Consider the following 25,695-nt stretch of genomic DNA (forward strand, 5'->3'; position numbering starts at 1 on the left):
ACCTGCGGCCATCAGGTGAGGAGGCGGGTGTTCCTCCAGGCACACCCGGACCTGGGCTGCAGGAGCTGGGATTTTTAGAAGGGTGGGCTCAGCCAGCAAATTCGCACCTGGTCATCTCAGAGGTAGCAAGAGGGATACTATCTCAAACCATAAAGGCAGGAGGCAGAATTCCCCAGGCACCATGTGCTGCTCTAACAGCACCAGGGCATGAAGTCATGAGGTCATCTGTCACCCTCAGGAGACATCTACTTCACACAGGTGAGCCTGCAACATGTGGCCATGGGGTCAGTGCGGGACCTGCCTGGAAGCGTGTGCCAGGGTGGCAGGCGGATTGCCTTCTTCAGGAAGGTGAGCTCCGGGTGATAGAAGCGGAAGACCTGGTCCACCATGTGGGGCTGCAGTTCCACAGTCAGGCAGAGCACAGCGATGGGCTTGCCGTCACTTGCTCGGAACAAGACCTGTGAGGAGGCCACACTGAGCGCTGGGATGGGTACGAGGCTCATGGGCAGCTTCTCGTCCCTCCTTCGACAGTACAGGGATCTCCACTGTCGCCATGACCCACTCGCCCTCCACTGCCATGAGGGGGGAAGGTCGGGCATCATGAGAGGCAGGGACTGAGTCTACAGCTGTGGGTGCCCACCCAGAGGGGACCACTGAGCAAGGCCTGGGCCAGCACCCAGCACAGGGCACCCGAGCGGCCACACTGCTGTTATTTCTCTCAAGTACGCACACTTCTGCCATGATTCCACCTCCCAACACCCTACATGCATATGCGCAAGTCAGGCCAGGAGGTCCTGGGGTGGGTGGTGGCATGGTCAAGTTCACGGTCAAGCACGTCAGCACGAGCTCTTTGAGTCCAGATGACAAAAAGAGGCTGTGCCTAAACAAAAAGGGTTAGAAATAGAAACTTTCCTGGTTTCAAAAGAGTTACTTATTAAAAACCATACTATCTAAAGAGGTATTAATTTGGACAACTGATACAAAGCCTATGTTTATTTCAAGATATATACACGCCCACAGAGACATGCACATGCACACACAGACGTACCCACACACACATATGCACACAAACACACACACGCACGCATGCATGCAGACACACATGCACACACACACATGCAGACACACTCCACGTCTGCACACACCGAGGAGGAGAGACGGGCAGGGGCAGGAAGGGAAACAAGATCCTTCCAAATAAATCTTGCTTTATAGTTTGGCTTTGGACTTACTTAAATGTTTTTAATTTTAAAAACTAAACTAAAATATACGGAAGTGTCAATGTATTAAAAATAAACAGATCCAACCTTTTATCAAGTTGGTGCTGTAACTCCCCAAAGGAGAATTCTTTGAGTGAATTTACATCACAGGACACAAAGGACCTAAGGGCAAAAGCACCCTCAGAAACCCTGCTCTGTATAGAGAATACTCCATCCCTGGTTGGTACTGACATTTTGAAATATACACATACACAAAGATGGCCAGTGTGGTCAGTGGTATTGTAGCCAAAGGGATTTGGCCAGTGTGGTCAGCAGACTGGTTATATACAGAGGAATTAGACAAATAAGTAAATATAGTGAAACAAATGGGAACCAGGTTTCTCACAAGCAGAAATGGGAATTACAAACATGGAAACAGACAACAGGAAGAGACCTGTGATGCTAACTGGTACTAGAAGAACTGGCACGAATTCGTGGTCTTTAACACACACAGAAACAGTCTGTGCACATACACACACATACATGTGCACACATTGATATCTACATGTCATATATGCATGCTATGCACATAAGTCTATGTCTATGTCTGCATCTGTACGTGCAGGCACATACCTCTTAGGTCTCTCTGCTAAGAGGGACTAGTGGCAGTGACATCCCAGTAGTACTGAGAACATCTAGCACTCACATCTTGGTTTCTAAATATCATTCTCCACCCAAAGGAAACTTAGCTAAATGGCTGACATTCTGGAAATGCATGCTGAGCCTGGGGCATCTTGCTGTGCTGGCAATAAGGAAGGACTCGGAGGAAGACAGGGATGAATCAACAGGACACAGGAGCTGGCCTGAAGGGGCTGCCCCTCATTAGTTGGGGACAACATGAATATTAGCAACAAAATAAAGAATGATATTAACAAAATGAGTAAACAGAAATTCACTGTTCATAAGGATATAAAAAATAACTATGTGAATGAGGTAAAGGCCCAGCTCTACCTTACTTAAAATGCCGGTGATCAATAGAGAAGGAATGATGGAATGTGAAAACCCGTGGCAGGCAAGCATCCTGATACTGACTTGGGCCAGGCCACCAGTGCACAGTGAGACCTAGTGCGTAAAGTCTGATGAAGAACAGGTCATCTGAATGGCCTCAGTATCTCCCGACAAGATACTTACTCGTTACTAATTACAAAACCCAAAAACATTTCTTGATTATTACAGGAAAAAAGTACGGCAGATGCCATCTGAACTGAATGAAAAAGGCATCACCAGTAACAGGACAAAGCAACATTGTGTCCCTCCCAGTATGAAGTTCTGAGAGGACATAGCAAGTGTCTGCAGAGTCCCTGCCCCAAAGGCATAACCTGGGTCTAACTGAAGCGAACACCAGACCGGCCCCACTGGGTGCACTGCAGGAAAACCGTCTGCACACTTCCAAATGGCTGCAGCCACACCAGAAGGACTCCATGGACAGCGGGCTGGTCGGGGCCACTGGGTGGGCAGTCCGTCAAGTACTGGGACGTTTGTGAATGTGAATTGGGCCTGTGAGGACAGAAGAGGAGCGTCCATTCCGTAATTTCATGACTCTGACTTGGTCACCGAGGAGAATGGACTTATTTTCAAGACAACTCAGCTTGAAGTGTCATGGATTAAGGGCCATTACTTGATAATTTATTCTCAAGCTATTCAGAAAAAATGCATAAGCAGAGAATGGCAAGGCAAACATGGCAAAGGTTAGCGATCAGGAAGTCTGGGGAAACCATATGTGGGGATTCTCTGCAGTTTTCCTGTAACTTCTCCCTAAGTTCAAAATTATTTAAAATAACTACTTTTGATGAAAAAAGCACAGGAGTTAACTTGAAAAGGATGGTGGTGGCCAGAGAGAGGGCAGTTCCAGCATCTAAGAGTGCCTGCCATGGGATGAGAAGTACAAATATAAAACCCAGCTGTCCCATCATGAGACGCCACAAACACGGACCGTCTCTGGAGGCTGCTAGGATGCAGCTCATTTATTTGAAAATGGATAAATAAAGGGAATGAGTCTAACATTCACCCTCACTTGCCAGTATGAAGGATGTTTCAGGTAACCAAACTGCTGATAGCAAAAGTTCTCATTTGTAGAAAACTCACTGGGAGAATGGCAGAGAGACTTTACAACAGTGGCATCAGGCCGTCAGCACCTGAGCACAGAGCCAGCCAGCATGCTCTACGGGTGGCCTTCATCAACGACGCAGTCTCCCCACTAAGCAACTCTAACAGCGGAGCACCCAAGGCAGTCCTGAACCAGACACACCAGCTGTAGAAAGACCCAGCCCTGGAGGCAGACAGTGCCAAGATCTGCGCTGATTGGGGGCAGGATGACAGCATGCAGTCGCGGTAAGAGGAAGAGTCCTTATCGGTCAGACACACCCTGAAGTCATTACGCGTAAACTAATACAACACCTACATTTCCCCTAGAACTCCAAATTCATGTGAAGAGATCACATTTTTGACATAAAGATTATTTTAAGGTGAAAAGATCTGAAATCTTACCTGAATGTCCCTTATCTGACTAGCGCATAGCCTCCTGAAAATGCAGCTGCCATTAACCCCCCATTTCAAAGTGAAATCATCCTGCAAATTCCAGGAAGGTCACAGACTGCCCATGCCCATGGCAAAAAGAGACAACAGAGCGTCCCTGCCTTCCCACGGAGGCCCTGGCCCTCGCCTGCTTTGTGCTACGTTGGCACAGAAACCTCAACCTCTGGGCATTCGGCAAGCTACTAGCTTCCCAATGCTACCACAGGCTCATGACGGTGAGGACCGTCTCTCCTCCTATTCCTCTGTCTGCGGTCATGCACCTGCAGGCTTGCCATTCAGACCTAACCTGGCAGAGGACGACTTTCCTCCCAATGGTTTTGGCAACAGGATGTGATGGCTGGGACTTCCCACACGTGTAAGGAAAAAGCATTAGCCTCAGATGTAACCTAGAGCACTAAATACAGAGCAGACGTATTCCTTAGACCAAGGCAAAGCTACCTACAGCACTAAACACAGAACAGATGTATTCCTTGGACCATGGCAAAGCTGTGGCTGCAGATTTAAATAAAATAAAGCAAGTTTCCACTGATGACAGAGCTGGTGGACACAGGGGGCCAGGCTGCAACCAGTGAGACTCGGGCCACAGGGACTCCACAGCAGGGACCCCACAGCCTCAGGCTGGGATTGCTCAACTCTGAACTCTGTTCTCCAGGCAGGGTGCGGGAAAGACCAAGCCTTTTTTATTTTGTTTTTCACTTCCCAACTACTACAAATGGCATGTTTCTACCAAACAAAAAAAAACCCTTCACAAACTGCCATAACGCAGCAGTGTCTCTCAAGCTCCTCCTGAGAATGTCTCAGCCGGCTGAAGGCTTACAACACGGCTTTCCCTTAGCAAGGGAGGCAACCAAATGCTAAGTCTTATTTCCAGGAAGAAGCACACCACACATGCACATCCAGCGAATGCTGTGTGTGAGGCTCACGGAGCGGCCGCAGGCTGTGGCAGCCACCACGGGAACCACGGGCCCCAGGCTCTAAGAAGGCAGCCGCCAAGGAGGCATTTCCTGCCAGACACCAGGCAGGCTGTCCCAGCGCCCGAACGAAGCTGCCCTGCCCAGCGAGGACACGGAGAAGGCCATTCTGAGGCCCACCCCACCCCTGCCCTGCCCTGCCCTGGCCCCAGCCCTTCCTTCCAAGAGGGGAGAGAAGGGCGCAAGAGTCAGACCACCAAGGCCCTGGGAATATCCGGCGAGGCCCGAGGTCAGTTTGTCCTCTGTTACCCCTTTACCTTGGCGTGTTTAGTGGGCACTGTGCTGGACTTCCAAGGTGACGTGGCATCTATGTCCTTCTCGTTGCTCAACCCAGGAGATGCCTGTGGGAACCGGTCAGCAGGAAAAGGTCAGGAAGCAACATCACTGGGGGACCAGCACCTGTGCTTAGAGACACCACTGCCGCCCAGCTGGGAGCCACAAGCCTCCTCTCACGCTGACCCTCTGGGCAGTAACCACCACCAACCGGCCTCACTGCACCAGAGAAGGCTGAGGCTGCCATGAGCAAGCGGAACAGCAGATCTCAGGTGGAAACCTGGCTCTGCCTGAGCCAAAGGCCTGAGGTCCCACCTGCTGTCCTCACAGCCCATCCCAAGAGCCAGCATGGAACCCTGGGAGTGAGCCTCTAGGGACATGTCCAGTCCACCTTAAGTGAGGACCATCACGCTAGAGAGCTGACCCCAAAAGGTCAAAAGCTGAAACACACACTCCATGCCCCATGCCTGCCTCACACACGCGGGCATGACACACCCCTGCAGGCACCTCACACACCACCCTCTGCACACACACCTCACACACTGCATGCACACACACCCCTGCACATACACCTCACACAGACCCCTACATGCACAACTCCTGCACACACACCTCACACACACTCCAGTCTCCCAAACGCACACCTCACACACCCAGCCCCTGCATGCAAACTTCACACACACCACCTGCATGCACACCTCACACCCATCTCCTGCACACACACCTCACACACCCATCTCCACACACACCTCACACACACCTCCTGCACGCACACCTAACACCCACATCCTGCAAGCACACCTTACACACCCACCTCCTGCATGCACACCACACGCACCTCCTACATGCACACCTGACACACACCTCCTGCGTGCACACCTCACACCCCCACATCCTGCACACACACCTCACATAGCCATCACCTGCACACACACCACACCCACCTCCTGCATGCACACCTCACACACCCACATCGTGCACACACCTCACACATACCCACCTCCTGCACAAACACCTCACACACCCACCTCCTGCACGCACACCACACGCACCTCCTGCATGAACACCTCACACACACCTCCTGCACACACACCTCACACACACCTGCATGCACACCTCACACACCCACCTCCTGCACGCACACCTCACAACCTCCTGCACGCACACCTCACACACACCTCCAGCATGCACACCTCACACACCCACCTCCTGCACACATCTCACACCCACCTCCTGCACACACACCTCACACACACCTCCTGCACGCAAACCTCACACACACCTCCTGCACGCACACCTCACACACACCTCCTGCACGTACACCTCACACCCACCTCCTGCACGCACACCTCACACACCCACCGGCACGCACACCTCACATACCTACCTCACACCCCTCCTGCGCACACACCTCCTGCATGCAGACCTCACACACCCACCTCCTGCACACACACCTCACATACCCACCTCCTGCACGTGCACCTTACACACCCACCTCCTGCACACAGACCTCACATACCCACCTCCTGCATGCAGACCTCACACACCCACCTCCTGCACACACACCTCATATCTTCCCTGCACACACACCTCACCTACTGCCTGCACACACACCCCCGTGTGCATGCTCCCCACACAACACGCCTGCAAGGCTGCATCTTGCATAGAGCAGCCAGTGCTGCAGTCAGAAGGGAGCAAACAACATTACCTGGAGAGAAAATGCTAGAAAATGTCAATCCATTAGATTCACTGGGCTTTAAAAAAACCCTTCTGACCCACTTAGTAAAGAAAATGAGGAGCGGTCCGGCCTGACACCCATCAGGCTGGAAAAGAGAAGGGGCCAGCTGCCACTCACGGTACAGGTGCCAGGTCTCTTGTTGAGTACCAAGGGGAGCAGACAGCAGCCCAAAGGCTGGCCCATCTGCCACAGGCACGGGAGGGACACTGATGGAGACTGGAAGCATTCTCAATTTCTCACGGTCGTCAGCCAAATGCAACTTCCCTGTGCACCTGATTCCCGCACCTGCGTCGCAGCCAGCAGCCCCGCAGAGAAGCTCTGGAACTTGAAGGGGACATGGGCAGTCTCGTGTGGGCGCAGGTAGAGCTGGGGGGCCAGGCTGCCGCGCAGGTGGAACATGTCCTCCTCCACCGGCGTGTGCAGGCCAGCAGCACCCTTCAAGTCTCTCCACTCCTGACTGTCCATGATGACGCTGGGGGAGGCAGTGTCCAGGCATCAGGGCAGTTCTTCCCAGGAAGGCCCACCAGAGGGTACATCCCACCCACTGAGAGCGGAGCTCAGAGGAGTGGGAGAGAGGAATCAAATCGCCTCGGCTCTCGGGCAGAATTCATGCCAGCTCAGAAGGGACGCCAGCTGCACCCAACACAGATCTGGGCTGTGAGGGATGGGGGCGCTGCCGGGGCCTCACCTGAGCTCAGGGCTGTCTATCTGGAGGGGGATGAGGGCGCTGCCGTGCCCTCACCTGAGCTCAGCTGTCGATCAGGGCAGGGGGACAGGGGCGCTGCCAGGGTCTCATCTGAGCTCTGGGCTGTCGATCTGTGGGGAATGGGGGCGCTGCCAGGGCCTCACCTGAGCTTGGGGCTGTCGATCTGGGAGGGGCGGGGGCGCTGCTGGGGCCTCACCTGAGCTCGGGGTTGTCGATCTCCACAGTCACTGTGTGCTGTGTGTTGTGGGGGTTCTTAAGCACAAACTCGAAGAACTCGGCCACCCCCAGCGTGGCATGAAGTGTGTGCTCCGTGGTGATGGACAGGCTCAGCAGACTGGCAATGCTCTCAGCCTTTGTGCGTTCCCGGTAAGCAGCAATGACCTGTAGGTCCCGCAAGTGCTGTGTGCGGACACTCTGCTGGGTCTGGGGACAAGAGGACATGGCAGACAGTGTCCCAGCCACGCTCTCCTCCATGAGGGGCTATTGCTGGCCGCCCACCACCCACGACACCAGAACAGGACATTTCTGCAAGAGCATCGCCACCACCATCCCCATCCTTGACCACGTGGTCTTGTGTGGAACTAGCCGGCCCCACCCAGGCATGGATCTCAGGCAGTGCTGGACAGAGATCGGCTATGTCCCCGACACGGAGGCTCACACAACACCCCTGCCTGCTCCCGAAAGCCTTCACAGCCACGAGCCTGGCCCCCGGCGCAGTGCAGAATCAGAAGCAGTGGTTTCAAACAACGGAAAAGAATGGTTTCAAAACTATGACTGGTGACAGGCCTCACCAGCCAGGTCCCCAACACAACATCGGGAGCACTGTGTGGGCGCAGAGCCCCCAGGAGAGGACATGCCCCCAGCCTGCTGAGTCCTGGTCACACTGGGTCAGAGTCAGGGCAACCAGCAAGCTGCCTCAGCACGGCTCAGCCACCCCCTTGCTCTGATGGCCCAGGGACTCTAAGACCTTGGCCAGCACGCGTAGGTTCTACAGGCTGGAGACTGGCTTGTTTTTCTTGCGGGCCTTACAAGAAAAAGTGAGGCCCACTGGAGGCTGCCTTGCAAGATCTGAGGCCTAGAAGGGGACACCCCGATGCCGGGGAGTTGGCCAGGCTTCAGTAGCTCCAAGAAGCCACTGCGGCTGGGCACTGGGAACCTTCTGTCTAATACAGAAGAGATGGGCTGACTTGAACGCTTTCAGGCTTTAACTCAAAAAGTGAGGACAAAATTTGATTTCTGACTTAAATGACTTTAGATATTCACTTTCTATCATCCAAGGCTTTGGCTATTCTTTGCAGGGGGATTGGAGCTGGACCTTTCACACCTGGGGCCTCCATCAGAATTTTATCATCAGAGCTTTTCAGGAGGGGAACGCCTGACAGCCTGTGCTAGACAACGGGGCCAGACTTGAGTTAGGATGAGAAACAGGGCTGGGGCTGAAAGCGGCTCCTCAATTTCAAGCTCATGCAGACACAGCCAAAGTCATCCAGGCTGGTGGTCTCCGGAGGCCACAGCTTTAAGCCCTGCCTGTTGGGAGGAAGGGAGGGAGGGCAAGAGGAAGGGAGGGAAGGACACCTCTGTTGAGACCCCGGCCTGCCTGCATGGGAGGGGAATCTCAGGAGATCTTTCTCGAGGCCCTGTGGTTCCCATCTTCTCCAAGCCCAGGAGGTACAACCATTCTCACCTCCCATTTCTTAGTTGCAAAGTATTAAAAGTTTTATTTAGATTTTCAGCCAAAAAGGGGAATTTTTCTAGCCGGAATGATTACACTGATAACCCAAGATACGTCAGCTGCTCACAGCTCTGGTCCCCAGACCCCAGGCAGCCTCAGAATCACCTGCAAAGCTTTCTTCAAACCCAGGCTCCGGGGATCCTGCCCAAACCAATCGGTATTAGAATCTCCAGGGGTGACGCCCAAGAACTGGCTTTTGTTAAAAGCTCTCCAGATAATTCTCACTTAAAGATTTCCCCTGGTGGCTGAAAAAGTCTGATGTTCTTATTATTCTGTCACTAGGACTTGGGAGGAAGTTAAGAGAGCAGCCATGTGGGAGGCAGGGAGAGACGTGCACAGTGACTCGGTCTGCAGGGAGAACCCCGGGGACAGTGACAGTGGAGAAACTCTCACCAACATGCTGGTCCCGCGCCGGCCCAACGCTCCCCCGGCCTCCTTCAGGCGCACAGACCTCATCCGCTCCAGCTTGCGCCTGCGGGTGGCATCCACCTCACGGCCAATGTCCTGGGGCCCCTTGCCCCCCTGGGCATGGGTCAACAGCATGGCAGCCAGCTCACTGTCCATATCCGCCAGCTTCTGCGCTTGCACCACGCGCTTTCCTGCGAAAGGGTCAGAGCGGGAGTCGGGTGGACGTGCAGTGTCTACCTTCCAGCAGCAGACACGGAAACAGGCTTCCCAGAACCACCTACCCAGGGAGGGAGCTCAAGAGCACAGCTCATGCTTTTGCAGTTCTGAGACTCGGAAAAAGAAGGTAACTTTATACCCTGGTTTTCACAGCATCCCCTCCTTTCCCCAGCCTCCAAATTAAAAGGAATTCTGACTTTGGTCCCCTTAGATCCAAAGCAATCAACAAACCACCAGGGGATTTTCTAGGGGAAGAAGGCCATGTTCTAGAAGGTCACGCTCTCAGGATATTCAAGGGCCCACTAATGCCTTCACCCAGTGCTCTCAGCCTCAGCCCCTCAGATCAACAATGGAGGGTAATGGGTTGCCCCTTTGGCAGGAGGCCTCCAGCTAGTAGGGGGTGGGGGATGAAGCTCAGAGCAGGCCTGGCCCTCGAGCTCCTGCTCCCAGCTCTGACCCCCAGGGCAGCCCACCTCCTTTGGGATGGCCCTACTCATGCCGGGATACACAATGAGTCAGTGAGCAAATCAACAGAAGCTGAACAGGGTCAAGCAGTGGCAGGTAGAGGCATGGCCACTGCTGCATAGGCCAGGCCCTTCCTTCCAACAGAGCAGGAGCTTAGGGTGTCAGGTGGGACTGGGCTGAGTGACAAGGCCACGTCACAGGCTGACACACGAGACTCCCAGACAATCGCTCAGCCCAGCACAGACCAGGCAGCTGAGGGGCGCCCCAGCTTAGGGCCTGGGTCCTTCCTCACCCCCTGGCACCAGCAGAAACTTCCCACAGAAAGCCAACACCAGCCCGAGCTCTCCCAGCCTGGTTCCACTTCCACGGGTGTTGGCAGCCCCTTGCAGAAGCCTCCACACAGTGGGAAGTGATGTGGCCCCCGACTCCTTCTCACAAGGAAACAGGTGCCACCATCAAGTCCCCCCACCATTCAATTTTAAAGGCGGAGAACTGCTTCGCAGAGGCAAGCGGCTCTTCCAAGTCTCAGGCACAGGCTTGGTCTGCGCTACCTGCAGCTACGAGGTGAGAGGAGGGACCTAAGACCTGGGCAGGCGAGGGTTTATCGTGAGCTCAAGTTTTCAGATTGCATCACCCCAACAAATACTTCGTGGTCCCAATGAAGCCAGAAATGAAGTTACGGAGTGGCTGGGTGAGACTGCACTTGGAGCAAGGCATGAAGCACTGAGAACCTTTTTAAAACGTTGCGCAACTTGCTGATTCCGGAGCCCTGCCCCATGGGCGAGACGTATGTTTTAAGGGACACCTCCTGTCCTGCTTCTGAGCAAAACGGGGTCTGGAGGATCGCTGACCCCAGGGCCTCTGATCTCTCAGCAAGTCCTTCTGGGTTCCTGCTCCCTGACAGCTGAGCCCCTGACCTCCTGCACCAGGAGGCAGGGTTCATGAATAACCTCAGCTGAGCTCCTGGAGCTCAGGGACTTCTCTCTATGGAGCTGGCTCTCCCTCATACTCTAGGTGGGTCTGCGGGACCAGCTGAGGATGAAGGGCACTGACCCCAGGGCAGGAAATCCAGATTCTAAGCCATGTTCACCCCTTAGCTACCACACTGGCCAAATTGCTTGATCTCTCTTCATCTCAGTTTCCTCAACATTACAATGAGGAAGCTGGCCCAGAACAGACTCCACTTGGCCTGGATCATGAATCCCTCTGAGCCCCTCAGGCCCCTCCCAGGGAGAACGTACAAAGTTTACCCACCATGTCAGGGGCCTTGTGGGATCCTGGAAGCCTTGCAGAATGGAACCCCAAGGCCCCTCCCACCTCTAACCAGCCACAGCTCCAAGACCCAGCAACACACAAAGCTCCCGGCAGCTCTGAATTCAGACAAGCTGATCTGCAGCCTCCGGGGAGCATGCTCCTTAAAGAGCACTTCCCACGTGTAGTTGAAATGACAAATACTTTCTATGCAGCTCTGTGAGGCCTGACATTTTAAGGGGACAGAAAAACTTCAGAGCTTCCCTGCTGTGAAACACATTTTCACCAAACCCAGGTCTTTCCCTCTCAAAACCAGGTCTTTCTTTCCCACACTCCATATCTGGCTTATTTCTTCTGTTCACAACATGGGGGACTTGTTTTAAAAACTTGTTTTTAAAATCCCTCTATGTTCATCCTGACTTTCTCTCCATTTCTCCTTCCATTGCAGATGGGCAGCCAGCCGGACACAGACACCACTGGCAGGGTTCCCACTTCTCTGAACAGCACAGTCGCCTGCAGAACCCAGCCTAGAGTGCCAGGGTGTGATCAATGTGGTGGCTCGGTGGGACCTGCAGGTCCACAGGAGCATCCAGCCAGGGCACTGCGCCACACGTGGACAGCACAGTCCCGCCCCAGACGCAGAGGGGCACTGACAGCACCACCACACACACGTGCACGTGCACACACACACAGCCTTCCACCTCTCACACGCCACTCACGACCCACCCACACATGTGCCCAACAGTGTCGACTCACGCCTTGAGCTTCCATTCGGGAGGAGGCTGCCTCCAGGGAAGCGGCTGGCTCCATCGTTTGAGATGACCCGAGACCTGGACGGTGGCAGTGTGCCAGCATCTCTCGCTTTCTGTTCACACAGGCGGCCTAAACGAAAAACACCCAACGTAAGACACTAACCCCAAACAAGAATCTGATGAAACGGATACCCTACCACATAAGCGGTTCTGGCTTTCAAACGGCCCATCTACACCCTGACATGCTAGGTTCCCACCACCTGTTTTGAATGCTTTGCAATTGACAGACAAAGGTGGGAGCTGGTTCTGCTGTGAACTTTCATCTCTAGGTCTTCCTTCTCCTACCGTGTCAGAGGCAGACTCCATTTCCTGGTGACAAATGAAATTGTGTGGTGCTCACAGTTTGCCTGCACAAGGATTCTTACTTCTGGATCTCTGGGTCACCAGGGGGGGCTGCCTCACAAACTCTAACCTTGGCCTCTTGACGGCCGCATTCTTCGAGGAGAAGCCTGTGTGTATTTACACGTGTGAACGTCTGACTCCACACACACCCCGGAGTGTGAGAGCCCCCCACAAACCGGAGCCTTCATCAGAGTTGTGTTCATAACAGAAGGCTTTGGAGAGCCAGCGGTGTGGCCTCAGGACAAGCGTGTCCACAGAAGACACGTGGCCAGTGGGTGTGGCACCCCTCGAACCTGCAAATGTGAGTATCCTGGAGGAAGCCGAGCTTGCCCAAGGAAGGCTCTTCTGCGAGGATGGGACCCACAATCTTCGTGTGGCTTTACCTCCCCAAGGGGTGAGGCAGAGCACTGCCAACCCCCAACACAACAAAGCTGTGTCCCAAAGTGAACCACCCAAGGCATGTGCAAAATGCTTGCGCCATCAATTTCCTTAATTCCAATGAGGCAGTGTTGCATGCCCTCAGGTCTCGGATGTTCTCATCATCTTCCTGGGAACTGTTAAAAGTGGGAACCAGCTGGGTGCGGTGGCTCACAGGCATCAGCACAAAGGATGGGAAGGCTGGCTGCCTCCTCCCACGCCCCAGTTGGCAACCAGAAAGGCCAGTGGCACATGTACCCAGCCATCTCTTTTCAGGGGAATTTCATTCTTGCCAATGTCCCAGTAGCTGTCACCCGCCTCTCACCTCCTGTTCTTTTTCCTTGAACTCCACGTCAGCACCATGCTCTGCAGCAGGACAGTGATGCTGACCTCCCTGTCACCCCAGGTCCCCGCTATACCCCCATAAGGATGCAGCCTCCGCTTCCCCAACATCCCCTGCACCGGCCTTCTGCCTCCAGGCTACCAACCGCCTCCCAGCTCCCACAGCGTCTGCTCCGTCCTTACTCCGAGCCGGCTTCCTGAGAGTGGGCACTGAGAACGAGGGCTGTTTCAGTCTTCTCCCTGTTGCTCTGGGACCCTCCCTCCTGCGCTGGCCCTCCAGGGCCATCTCTGCTCCCGCACGCTTCGCAGGGGTCTCCAGCTTCCCTTCAAGTTAAAGCCCACCCCCCACACCCCCAGCAGAGGCTCTGCCTCTGCCGGAACACACTACTCTCCGGGAGTGCCAGGAATCCGTTTTTGCCTCTGACAGTTCATGGTCACAGGATCAAGATCCTCGTCCCTAAGAAAGGAGTCCAGATCAGCGCTCCTTCGCACAAACAGATGTTCCCCTGCCATGGCTGTGTCTTCTGAAGCCCAAGGAGAACAGGGCTCCAGGGTGAGAAGCTTTCATCAATCTTACGATGCTTCCATCCATCTCTCCACCATGGTGCCAGGTACAAGGCCGAACCCCACCACAAAGAAGGCATGGTCAGGGTCCTCAGGACTTCCCAGATTTGTGTGGGAAAACGGCAGACAAGCAAGCAGGCCAGGGCAGGGAAGGGATGGCAGCCTAAACCGGCCCAGCCCACCCATACCAGGGCCAGAGCTGCAGGCACTGGCACTGATGCTCACACTTCGGCCACGCTGCCCTCCACATGACAAGGAGAAAGTGCCACCGGCCCCAAAGCCTCAGTTTCCCACCCACAAGCTGAGTCATCCCGGCTTCTTGCCGTGTTTCTTCCCACGGGAATTCTTGGCAGGGGCAGCAGCTCATGGGCTGGCGGTCCTGGCAAGCTCTCTGTCACGTCCCGAGGACCTACTCCAAGAAAGAGGGGCCTCCCAGGCGCCCAGCACCTCCATTCACTGTGGGCGGCAGTGGGTTCATCCCACACCTGGGGGCAGCCCAGAATGTTCCACAGCTTTCTCGACCACCTTCATCGGATAGCAAGTGGTTCTCTAAATCGCAGGCGAGAAGGCCCCTAGTCCACCCATATCTGATCGAAGTGAGCACCGGCCTATTTTAAGTCTGTACTATGCACCACCCCAAGAAGTACTAAGAGATCAAGGAAAGCGTTGCAAGGTCAAGCCAGATCCAGATGGCTCCAGGGGCAGGTGACCAGCATTATTGGAGCTCAGGCGTGCAGGACACCTAATGATGACAATGGCTGCAGCGGGTGAGACCAGCAGGACCCCATGGGACACCGTATGGACACGGAACACTGCTGGGCTTCATGACTGTTTCCTCTTACTATATTTATACTTAGTACACATGGGCAAATAAACGGAGTAAACTCAATTTACACTTGCGTGCTCACTCAAGAAGGGGCCGAGCGGCAGACACAGCATTTCATCGGGGCACAACCTGGATCTTCAGTTAGTGCAGGCTTTCTTCCCCTTCCACGAAACAGGTTACACCTCAGCCCACACATCTGCTGCAGGGGCAGGAATTCCCTCCAAACACACAGGGCTCCTGATGCAGCCCTGCAGCTGCAGCAAAGTCGCCACCGCCACACATGGGACCCCACAGCCGGGCCATCTGTCAGAGCCCATCACATCCAGTCTCCTTGAACACCCCGTGAGAACACAGACATTTGGCCTGTGGGGCCATCTGCCCAGACACCTGCATCCCCCAGGAAGGGCCGCAGAATACAAGTGACACCTGAGCTCCCAGCCGAACCCTGTCCTACTCCATACCCAAGATCACTGGGATCAAAGAAAGCAGTCTGGTGCTTGCAGTCCCTGGATGACAAAAGCTGACCAAAAGTGCAAAAGAGGCCACCAAGGAAGGCAGCAGGCCTGCATGGAGCGGTCACCAAGCACAAGGGCCATCCTCTCCCCATCATCAGAGTGCCAGGGCCCTGGGCCCAGCTGGCAGACTGTCCCCAGCCTGTCCCCAGCCATGGTACAGGCTTCCTCGAGTGGCCTCAGGCAGGAACATGCACTGTGAATGCAGCCAGCCCAGAGCAGAACCCAGGCCAAGGCCAAGGCTCTGTCCCGCTCGGTCACCCTGCAGGCCGGCACCCACGCTGCCAGCACCCACGCTGCTGGCAGACAGAAGCCTGCTGCACCACAAATGAGCCAGTTTTATGAAGAAAGAAAAGCCATAACACCTTCTTTTCCAAAAAATGCAGAACTGACGGAGGAGAGCCAGGCTGGCTGCACTAATGTGCAGAGGGCTGCGGGTGGCATTTGTCCTTTGTTAAAACCTCTCCCTCTCCATCGGCGCTGGAGTCGCCCAAGCTGGCTATCTCAGCCTCCCTTTCCCATGAGCTTATCTCCTTCTTGCAGGCAAAGTACGAAAATGACAATTTGAGATAACATATAATGGAGCCAATCTTTCTTCTGAAGATAAGATTTTAAAACTTGGAGTCACTGCACATTTGTGGGCTGGAGAATTAAATATAAAAACAAGCAATGCAGTCTCGGAGCAGAATGCTCCCTGCAACTCCCTCAGCTGCATGAGCCTTTGAATAATGCCTGCTTCTCACATGTGGCTCATTTATTTCTCCAGAACCTAACTGAGTTTTGCTGTGTCCATATTGTCTCTTTTGCAGGCCGCCTCGGATCTACATTTGTAAACAGGCAGGCAGAGCCTCCAACTGACTAACGAGCTGCGCACTTGCGCCCCTCCCCCAGGCCCCCCCAGCCTCTGCGCTGCCAGCACCAGGTGGATGTGGCCTGTGGGGCTCTGGGGTTTACAATCAGGCTGGGTCCTGAGAAGTGGAAAATTCCCTAATAAAATAGCAGAGAAGTCTGGGTCTCACGCAGACAGACACAGCTCCAGAAACATCACACGGCTTCGTTTTGTGGTGCTTTCAGTGCGGCCCTGAAAAATCCCAAATGTTCCAGAGGACCCTCGGGAGGTTCAGAGAGCTTGTCACTGCCCTGCAGCGTCCCACGCCGGTCCTCTGCCCTGAGGCGTGCACAGGCAGGCACCATCAGCCTCGTGTCCCTTGATGTCCCATCAGCAGCCCCTGTCCCAGCAGAGGCCTCAGTCGAAGCCCCTGGAACGTCCCAGGCGGGACCCTCCTGAGCCGCCCAACCCTCGTGTCCCCTCCACCACAGTCCTGGACGTGGAGTGAAGTCCAGGGCTTTCTTAGTCTCTCTAACAAGCAATTCCGGGGCACCATTTGCTACCGAGTCATGGCGCTGGGCCGAGAAGAAGTGCGTCTCTCCATTCTCCTCCTCCCAGGCTGCAGGGAAGTTAGGAACACTCCCCTTGTCTGTCCTCCATGAGGCACAGGGAGGTCTCTCCTGGAACCCAGTCACTGTATCTGAGGACTGCCCAGAGATCTTCCAGGGACAGCACCACACGAAGAAATGCAGGAGAGCCCGAGAGGACTGACGGCCTTTAACCCCGTGAGAAATGCAGAATGCAAACAACTGGCTCCAGGACAGACTCGGCAGCCAAGGACACAGGCTCCATGGCCAGGCTGCTAAGAATTCTGCCGGTTTCCTCTGGGCCTATGACACCCATGACGTGGCCCTTGCCTGAGGGAGCCCACACTACCAGAGAAACAACACAACGCTGGGCAAAGCTGGCGGGGACTCTTACCCACGTTGGCCAAGGTCAGGTACAGCCGGCCCTTCACCACCGAGTGGACACCGATGGGCTTGACGCGGCCAAACCCCAGCACGTCTCCACTCACCACCATGGTGTCCTGCTCGTATTCAGTCGCCACGACCTCAAGCTCGTGGGAGGCCTGCACCGCCGGCCGGCCTTGGCGGAGGAGATGCTGCGGGGGAGAAAGGGGTGCTCAGAGGCTGGAGCCAGCCCAGGCTGCTTCCATGACCCCTGCAGGTGGAGGCTGCTCCCCAGCCCTCCGGGAGAGCCACTGTGGGCAGGAGGCAGTGGGCAAAGCAGGACAGACCTGCATCCCGTGAGGGGCAGGGGGGGGCAGCGAGCCAGGGGCCTATGTCTCAAAGCAGGAGTCCTCATTACTGGGGTCTTTTTCATAGTCTTACATAAAGTACAAAGGATTGACCCGCTGAATAAACACCACTGAGCCCTAGGAACACATAAGTGGTTCTGGCATCTGCCCTGAACGAGCCTCTCCTCCACAGGGAAGAAGACCAGGAAGGAGGCCAACCAGGCAACGCAGAGGACTCCAAGCTGAGCCATGTCTGGGACAGCGAGGAATCCAGGATGGAAACCTGAAGGAGACTCCAGGAGGAAGACGGGCCATGCACAGAAAGGGCAGGGGAGGCAGAGAGGGCTGGGGAGGCAGGGAGGGCCGGGGAGGCAGAGAGGGCCGGGAGGCAGAGAAGGCTGGGAGGCAGGCTGGGCCAAGGGCACAGGGTACAATGCCCCCCTCGCCTCCTTGGGTCAGGGAGCACGCTGGGGTAGAGGCCTGTGGGGCCCAGGGAAGGGCCATGGGGCATGAGGGGCTGGTGGATGAGGCCCAGGGTGAGGATCTATATGCCAGGCCAAGGTTGCTCGCGGCATGGGGAGAGCCAGAAGCCTCAGACCCAGCAGGGCCTCAGCAGGACTTTCCTGACCACAGGCTCTTCTGCTGATCAGATTCAACCCCTCAATCCCCTGCCTGAACCCCAACGCTGTGAGGGGTGTGGGGGACGACAACAGCCTCCGGGTTGCGCCCCAGGCCTGGTTGGCACTCTTCCCCATGTGCCCTCCCTGCACTGGCGTTCCCTCTCACATAAGCAGCAGTGTGGGAGCAGATGAGGTTTCAGATTTTGCAATTCTCCAACTTCTACAGCAGCAAAATTGCCGGTCTCTGGGAGTGAGACGCCCAGGCCTGACCCTCCCCTTGTGGGTCTGGGGGCTTTGGTCGCCGCAGACCCTGCTCGCTCTGCCACATTCGTCTACACTGCATACAATCACTGCATAAACATTGATGGTTCAAGAACCTCAGTCACTGGGAGACTGAGATGTGAGAAGACGCCTTTGGAGAACGGCCAACAAATACAAGGAGCCACGTCAGCCGCTCCAGGAGGCGAGGAAACGCCAGTGAAAACAAGGCACCATCTTCCCAAATCATTACCAAAACGGCCAATGTCCACTGGTTTAGAGGCTGATGCCCCATGAAGCCGAGGGCATGGGATGCTGTGCCTTCTGTCTGCAGGAAGTGCAGGCCTGACTGAGCCTTTGGGCCAAGCCCCCACCTGGCTCTGCATGCCTGTGGGGTCATTGGCGTCATCAGAATTCTTCTTCCGGGAACATGACATTTGCAGAGAAGAGGATGGTAAAGAGCACAAGCTCTGGAGACAGAATTAGGCTAAAACTCTGCCCTGCTTATCATCAGCGTGACCCTGGGCCTCTGTTTTCTCCATCAGAAAAGAGGATAAAAACACAACCGCCCCAGGGCTGGGCTGAGGGTCACACTGCAGGCAGCTTAGGAGCCATCCATCCCTGGAGGAAACTTATCACCGAAGCGACGTGTTCTGGCCAGCACCCCAGGAAATCAGCTGGAAGATGGTGGTAAAACTGAACTTCAAGAGGTCCACAGCAGTGACTGGCAGAAGGAAAAGCCACCATAACGTCCCACAACAGGAAGAGCTGAAACAAGATGAAAGCTGGCCCCGTGTGCAAAAGCTGAGCCCACCGTGGGATGGCTAGCTAGGGCATCCTAACTCTCCCAGGATCTCAAGGCAAGAGGGTTCTCTCTGATTATGTCAGTTTTTCATGTTTTCCATCTAAGTTTTAAAGTTAAAAGACTTTATTTTAGAAAAGTAAAGTTTTAAATTTAATTTATTCAAGTCTATGTCAACAAGTTAACACCACTTGTGTAACGGGCTCTCCGTGTAGGAGCAGATGAGATGGCTTCCGTCTCCAGGTGGGACAGCAAAGAAGAGGCACAGGCTTGGCTGGGTATGATGGGCGAGCCACTGCTGCCACACACGTGCCCAGCAGGGCCCAGCTCTGCCTCCCACTCTTCTCCAGCATGCAGTGCCTGCTGGGGCTGAGGCCTGTGCTAGAAGAGAGATGCTGTGGTGTCAATACCCTGTCCCTGCCCTGGAGACATCAAGGCCAGGGTGGGAGGCAGACAAGCAATGGCCACAATGACGCCGTGGTGCCCATGCCATGACCCTGATGGGAACAGAGGCCCAGGGTGAGGCATGAGAAGAGCAGTCAGGCCTCGCGGCATCCCTAGCACCTGCAGACCACACCCTGAACTTCTGTGCACCGCCCACCACCCGGGGAGCCGCGAGCAGACCATGTCCCAGAGGAAGAACAGCTGGAAGAAACCCCACACCTCCACACCCAGCACCCCAAGAACACAGCGAGGCTGAAGGAGCAGAGGAGCCGAGCTCAGGAGCGAGCAGCTGCTGGAGGGGATGAGGCTAAGACAGGAAGCCCCGGGTTCCGCCATGTCAGGAATCTAGGAGGAAAGAGCTACGCAGCACTCAGGGAAAGTGGGGAAGTCTCAGACTCTAGGGCTGCGATGACCGTGCCACATCCTCTCCCAGCTCCACCCGTGGCCTGAGAGGAGGAGTCTCAGGACACTACAGTAGCTCGTGGAACTGGCCCCAGTCCTTGGCCCAAAAGTTATTATGGAGTCCCCTTCATACAGTGGAGAAGCTTGGGCAGAATCCCGGGGAGGACAAGTGAATGAATCCATGGATTTAGGTTTTAGTACGCAAGGAGAACAGAAAAGCACAATTAGTAAAAGAGATCTAACTGTAATTAGAAGGAGAAAGGCACAACGCATGTCATGATCTTAGGAATCAGCTAACAAACACTGCACGCCCGGTCACTCACGTCTTCCTTCTTTCACCTGAACCTACCTCAGATGCGCCTGCCCTCACCACACTCACCACGTGGAAGGAGCTGAAGTGACACTGCCTGGTAGGTCAGTTTGCAGGAGAAATAGATAACTGAGTTTCATCTTAAGAATTTCCTGAGCAAACAACTATCATTTTAGAATTCAGAGAGTGAACAATCTTTTCCTCTCAAGAAACAGAGAATGCAGCACTATTTTTAATTAGTGAACAGAGAAGGCCAACCAGGTCCTGGGTGGGACAGTGCCCGCTCCTACCAAGCAGGCAGACCCTGAAAGGGTGACTTGTCCCATGAGGGACGCAGCACCCACTGTCCTTCAGGAGAGCCGCTACCTTCATGTGGACGGCAGCAGAGCCGATGAGCAGCAGGGAGTCTCCGTCCCAGACGTCGATCTGCAGGGTCTGCATGGCCAGGTAGCGGGTGAAGTGGCGCCGCTCACCAGGCTTCAGGAACCCGGGGCCCACCATGTACCTCAGCTGGAAGCCAGGAGACCCTGGAAAAGAGGCCCAAAGGAGGCCAAAAGTAACTGGAGTCATTCATCATCTTTCCACTTGGAAGAGACTTTGGCTCTGGTCATGATTACTAATTTCTGCTTCTGTCATAGCTACAGTTAATAAACACATTAATCAAAAACATCATAAAATATCCAAATTAACAGAATGAAGAGTCGTGTTCAGAAGACTACATTTCTTTCCCATATAAACAATAAACTCCTCCCAAAATAAGATTTATGGTTTCACCAAGTCGTTGTAACAGCCTATGATGGATGGGAGCAAATGTCCTCATAAAGGCTGGCTGGGGAGTTCATTATTCTGGGCACGCAGAATTTATGAAGAAATGTAGTCTACATCTGCTGCCAAAACTGGCATGCTCACACACACAGGCGGAGCTCTAGCCGAGGTCAGGCTGCGAAGCCATTGCGGGACACCCAGCAGCCCCCTCTCCTGCCCTAACGCAGGACAGCCCCTGCTCCACCAGTATCCCAGGCTCCTCCCGTGGGGTCTGCCCAGGCCATCAGGCTGAGATGGGACTGGACTGTGGCCCCTGCCTTCATCTTCTTGAAGTGGCGTTATCATTAATTCTAAATTGACAAAAATGCCATTGGAACCATCCCTAGTTAAAGTTCAAGGAACAGCAGTGCTGGGAAGCATTTCAAAACAACATTTATTTCTCTTTCTATCAATAATGGTGACAACATTCCTGCAGCCCCCAACAAGCAGAGGAAGGAGCAAGCATTTCCTCAGAACCTCCAATACCAGGCCCTAGGCCAGGCTGAAGTCTGGCCACAGGTCCTCTCCACCCGGGCTCCAGCCACCTCAAGCCCCACGGGATGACCACAGACCACACCCCATCTGCTTTTCTCAAGACCAGGGGACAAGGAGTGAGTGCCATGTGTCAGGGCAGGGGACCGAGGGGGAGCCCCAGGGAGGTGGAGCAGGACCCACTGCTCAGGCCTGGCGCTGGCCACAGCAGGAGGTCACGGGGGCATCTGGGACAGAAAGGCAAGTAAAGAATATGGACAAAGATCAAGAAGGAGCTGGCGATTAACATCACTCAAGGGCAGGCACCTCAGAGGTGACCAGCCACACGGCCCCCACCCCTGCCCCGGCCCCACCTATCCTGGACTGTGGTATCTAGCCAGAGCTCAGGACACACACACGCACAGATGCGAGCCCCGTGGCACTCCTCGCAGGGGCAGCAGGCCCTGGAACAAAGACCCATGAGCACCAAAGCCTGGCTCAGGGCCTGACCTGCGCTGACCTGGGCTGCAGAGTAAGGAGGGGCCCAGGTCCTCCCTCCATTACCGGCCAGGCCTTTGCAGATCAACTCTGCACCCCCACCTCAGCCTCTCCCACACCACAGACCCTCCTAGAGTTCTAGGCACATCTCAAACACAGCTTGACCCAACAGAACCCTCTGTCGTGTTTCCCAGGGAGCTCCTTCCAACGCCCCACTGGGTCAGCCCCTGCTCCATCCCCACTATATCCCAGCATTGCCAGGGCGTTTCAATGCCACCACTAATCCACTCACTCAGCAAACAAACGACTGCGTCCCAGCCACATTCGGGGCCCTGCACGGGGTAATGCTGGGAGAACTGAATAAGCAGGGTCCCGCCCTTAAGGAGCACAGGGTCTCAAGGACGGAGGTACCCTGAACCCAGAACTGACAGTGTGCTGAGGGCTCCTGAGTGGGGGGGAGGGGCATGCCAGGCACGGGGCCATCCTGGCCTGGGCACCTCTGACCAGCCTCCCAACTTTCCCCACCACAGCCTCGGACCTCTCCCCTCCCTGTCCAGCTGAGACAAAAGGCTCCACCCCTGAGGTCCAAGCTCCTCATGGTCCACCCTGTGCCGTTTCCACCCCACTCAGAAGCCTGGGAAGCTGGCCTCCACCTGAACTAAGAAGACTCCCAGCGGCAGTGGCACTGTCCTCCCCAATCCCACCTCTTGCACCCCCTTCACAAAAACCACACTACAGCCCAGGTGGAAGCCTCACTGCTCTGGGATTGAGGAAATGGAAAACACAGTAATGGTAGAAACTAACCACTCCCCTTTCAAAGGCAGATCCAGGCAACGATGAGCGAGTAACAGTCTAGAAAACCAGAGTAGCTAACTCAGGGATCGATCTGAATGCTGCACCCCAGTGGCAGAAAAAACAACTTTTCGAGTGTATTTGGAACATTAATAAAAACTAACCATATATTAGGCCACAAAAAAACTACACTCCGTAAAGGAGAAATAATACAAATAATAATCTCTGAACATAATGCAATAAACTAGAAATTAATACACCAGCCTGGGCAACACGGTGAATGAAACCCCATCTCTACAAAACATATAAAAATAAGCCAGCCATGATGGTGCACACCTGCAGCCCCAGCTACCCGTGAGGCTGAGGCTGATCACTGGAACTCAGGAGGTGGAGGCTCCAGCATGGGCTGCAGAGCAAGACCTAGTCTCAAAAAAAAAAAAAGAAAATGTAAATTAAAAAAATAATAATAAATGGGCAACTTACTCATAAATAACTTTCTGTCAAAGGGCAAACACAATCAAAAAAGATCTTCTGGAAAAAAATAATGAAAACACTACTTATCAGTATCAACAATCATAAGGCAGTAATCATGGGAAAATTCGTAGCCTTGAATCATGTATATCCGTACAAACGAATTAAGATAAATGAATTAAGCAGCTCAAAAAAAATTAGGAAAATAGTAAAGAACACCAAAAATCAAGGAGAAAAGAGGAAATAGTAAAGATAAACACAAAATTTCATCAATTAGAAAACAAAAATATAGCATTAGCCATATGACACAAACTTTAAAACTCTTCAGAAAGGTACACAGTAGACACGAACACATGGAAAGGCAGCCTCGTCCCTGGACCCTCATCTCCTTGGGGTTAGGTGTGAATTCTCCCTGTGTTAATCTATAATGTGATGGAATTCCCACAAAGATCCTAAAAAGTCCTTATGGAAAACGAAATAAGCAAGAGTACCCAGGAAAACCCTGCAAGAGAGATCAAGGTGGTGGGAGCTCTGCTTGCTAGGAATCTAGATGATGAAGGAGCCTCTGACTGAAGGCGCGGTCTCCGTGACACAGACACAGCCCCGTGCAGAGGACATACGCTGCAGCCTGAGGCCAAGCTTGGCAGTGAGATCAGAAACGGTTTTTATGTTTCTGACGGGTTGTAAACTAAAAGAAGAATATGTGACAGAGACCATGAGTGGCCCAGAAAGCCTCAAATATTTACTAGCTGGCCCTTAACAGAAAACAGTTTGGGCCGAGTCTAATGGAACAAATTAGAAAATCTAGAAATAGCCCCCAAAGCGTGGAAAAGATTGGTACATGATGAGGGTGGCTCTCAAGTCACCGGAGGAAAGACAGAGTTTTGTTAACAGGCGTGGGAACCGCTGGACAGACACAAGAGACGAGGTAAAACTGGATCTGCGCCTCCCCTCACACAGTAGGAGAAACTGCTAATAGATCAGGTGTCTAAACATAAAACCTGCAAGTCCGAGAAGAACACAAGCCAAAATTGCTCTGTAAAGCAGGAGAGGAGAAAGACTTTCTGTCTATGACTCAAAAATTTAGAAGCAAGGACCAGGCATGGTGGCTCACGCCTGTAATCCTAGCACTTTGGGAGGCTGAGGCGGGCAGATCACAAGGTCAAGAGTTCAAGACCACCTTGGCCAACATGGTGAAAACCCATCTCTACTAAAAATACAAAAATTAGCCTGGTGTGGTAGTATACATCTGTAGTCCCAGCTACTCAGGAGGCTGAGGCAGGAGAACTGCTAGAACTCGGAGGGTGAAGGTTGTGGTGAGCCGATATCACGCCATTGCACTCCAGCCTGGGCAACAGAGCAAGACTCTGTCTCCAAAAAAAAAAAAAAAAAAGAATTTAGAAACAAGAAAAGACTGATACATTCGACTACATTTTTTAAAAAACCATTTACAGGGCAGAGCCCACCAACAGCAAAGTAAAAAGACAAATGGCAAAGTAGGAAAACACATTTGCAATTTTTTACTCTATCACGAGGGTTCATGTCCCTAACAAGAGCTCCCCAGAACAGAAGACAAAATAGATTAAAAACATGATATGAAATCATGATATGAAACAGATATGAATAGAAGTGTGCAGATGAAGACAAATGTAAAAGATACTCAATCTGACTCATACAAAAGAAACGCAAATTAAAACCACACTAAGATGGCCTTCACGTCTACGGGACTGGAAAATTCCCAACCTTTAACGCCCCACTTCGAGGGCGAGCAAGAGGAATCGGGCAGCCCCGTGGATCGCCAGCGGAACCTGGGCGGCACTGACAGAGGGTGTGGGCGGCCGTGTCTGTCAACACCTCGGAAGCCTTTGATTCCATATTCCCCCTCCCAGAGCCAGAAAGAATCAAGGTTACTAACTGCTGAGATAGCAAAACACTGGAAATGACGCAAACGTCTATTGGGAGAGTGGCCGAGCAAACAGCAGCAGACCCACCCCGCAGAGCACGACACAGCTGTAGCAGAAACGAGCACAGGTGATGTCTGTGATGTTCACTGAAAAACGCAGGGAGCAGAAGTGTGTATCTGGTATGTTACTAGTGAATTAGAAAGCAGGGAAATAAAATGTAAACGTTTGCTTATTTTTGAAGCAACAAATCAATAAAGACACTGCAAGGACCAGCCATACATGAAAAGTCTGGTGACCGTTAGGAGGCAGGCAGGGGGTGGAGCTGCAGGGATAATGGAGGCAAGGAGCCCCATGCACACGCCGGACTACGGTGTTCAACTTTCAGCCATGTGAATATTCCAAAACATTAAATCAAAAAGGAAGGAAA

The 25,695-nt window shown here is 53.7% G+C and overlaps 1 protein-coding gene across 16 annotated transcripts in view; it reads right to left on the reverse strand.

The window, feature by feature from the left end:
• Positions 1 to 25,695, reverse strand: part of NPHP4 (nephrocystin 4) — a 132,902-nt gene that overhangs the window by 4,937 nt on the left and 102,270 nt on the right. For 13 of the 16 annotated variants that reach the window (XM_032301060.1, XM_032301064.1, XM_032301062.1 and 10 more), the window contains 8 exons: positions 20,695 to 20,855; positions 17,177 to 17,357; positions 12,308 to 12,433; positions 9,605 to 9,810; positions 7,676 to 7,902; positions 7,059 to 7,245; positions 5,020 to 5,103; positions 302 to 458 (listed from right to left, as the gene is read on the reverse strand). In XM_032301060.1, coding sequence (XP_032156951.1) covers positions 302 to 458; positions 5,020 to 5,103; positions 7,059 to 7,245; positions 7,676 to 7,902; positions 9,605 to 9,810; positions 12,308 to 12,433; positions 17,177 to 17,357; positions 20,695 to 20,855 — 1,329 coding nt within the window. Of the gene's footprint in view, positions 1 to 301; positions 459 to 1,400; positions 4,186 to 5,019; positions 5,104 to 7,058; positions 7,246 to 7,675; positions 7,903 to 9,604; positions 9,811 to 12,307; positions 12,434 to 17,176; positions 17,358 to 20,694; positions 20,856 to 25,695 lie in introns of those variants that run through there. The other 3 variants (XM_032301074.1, XR_004275908.1, XM_032301070.1) reach the window with 3 other exon arrangements.

The sequence above is a fragment of the Sapajus apella genome, unplaced genomic scaffold, assembly GCF_009761245.1.
Source record: "Sapajus apella isolate SASKATOON/1434 unplaced genomic scaffold, GSC_monkey_1.0 scaffold43, whole genome shotgun sequence".
NCBI lineage: Eukaryota > Metazoa > Chordata > Mammalia > Primates > Cebidae > Sapajus > Sapajus apella.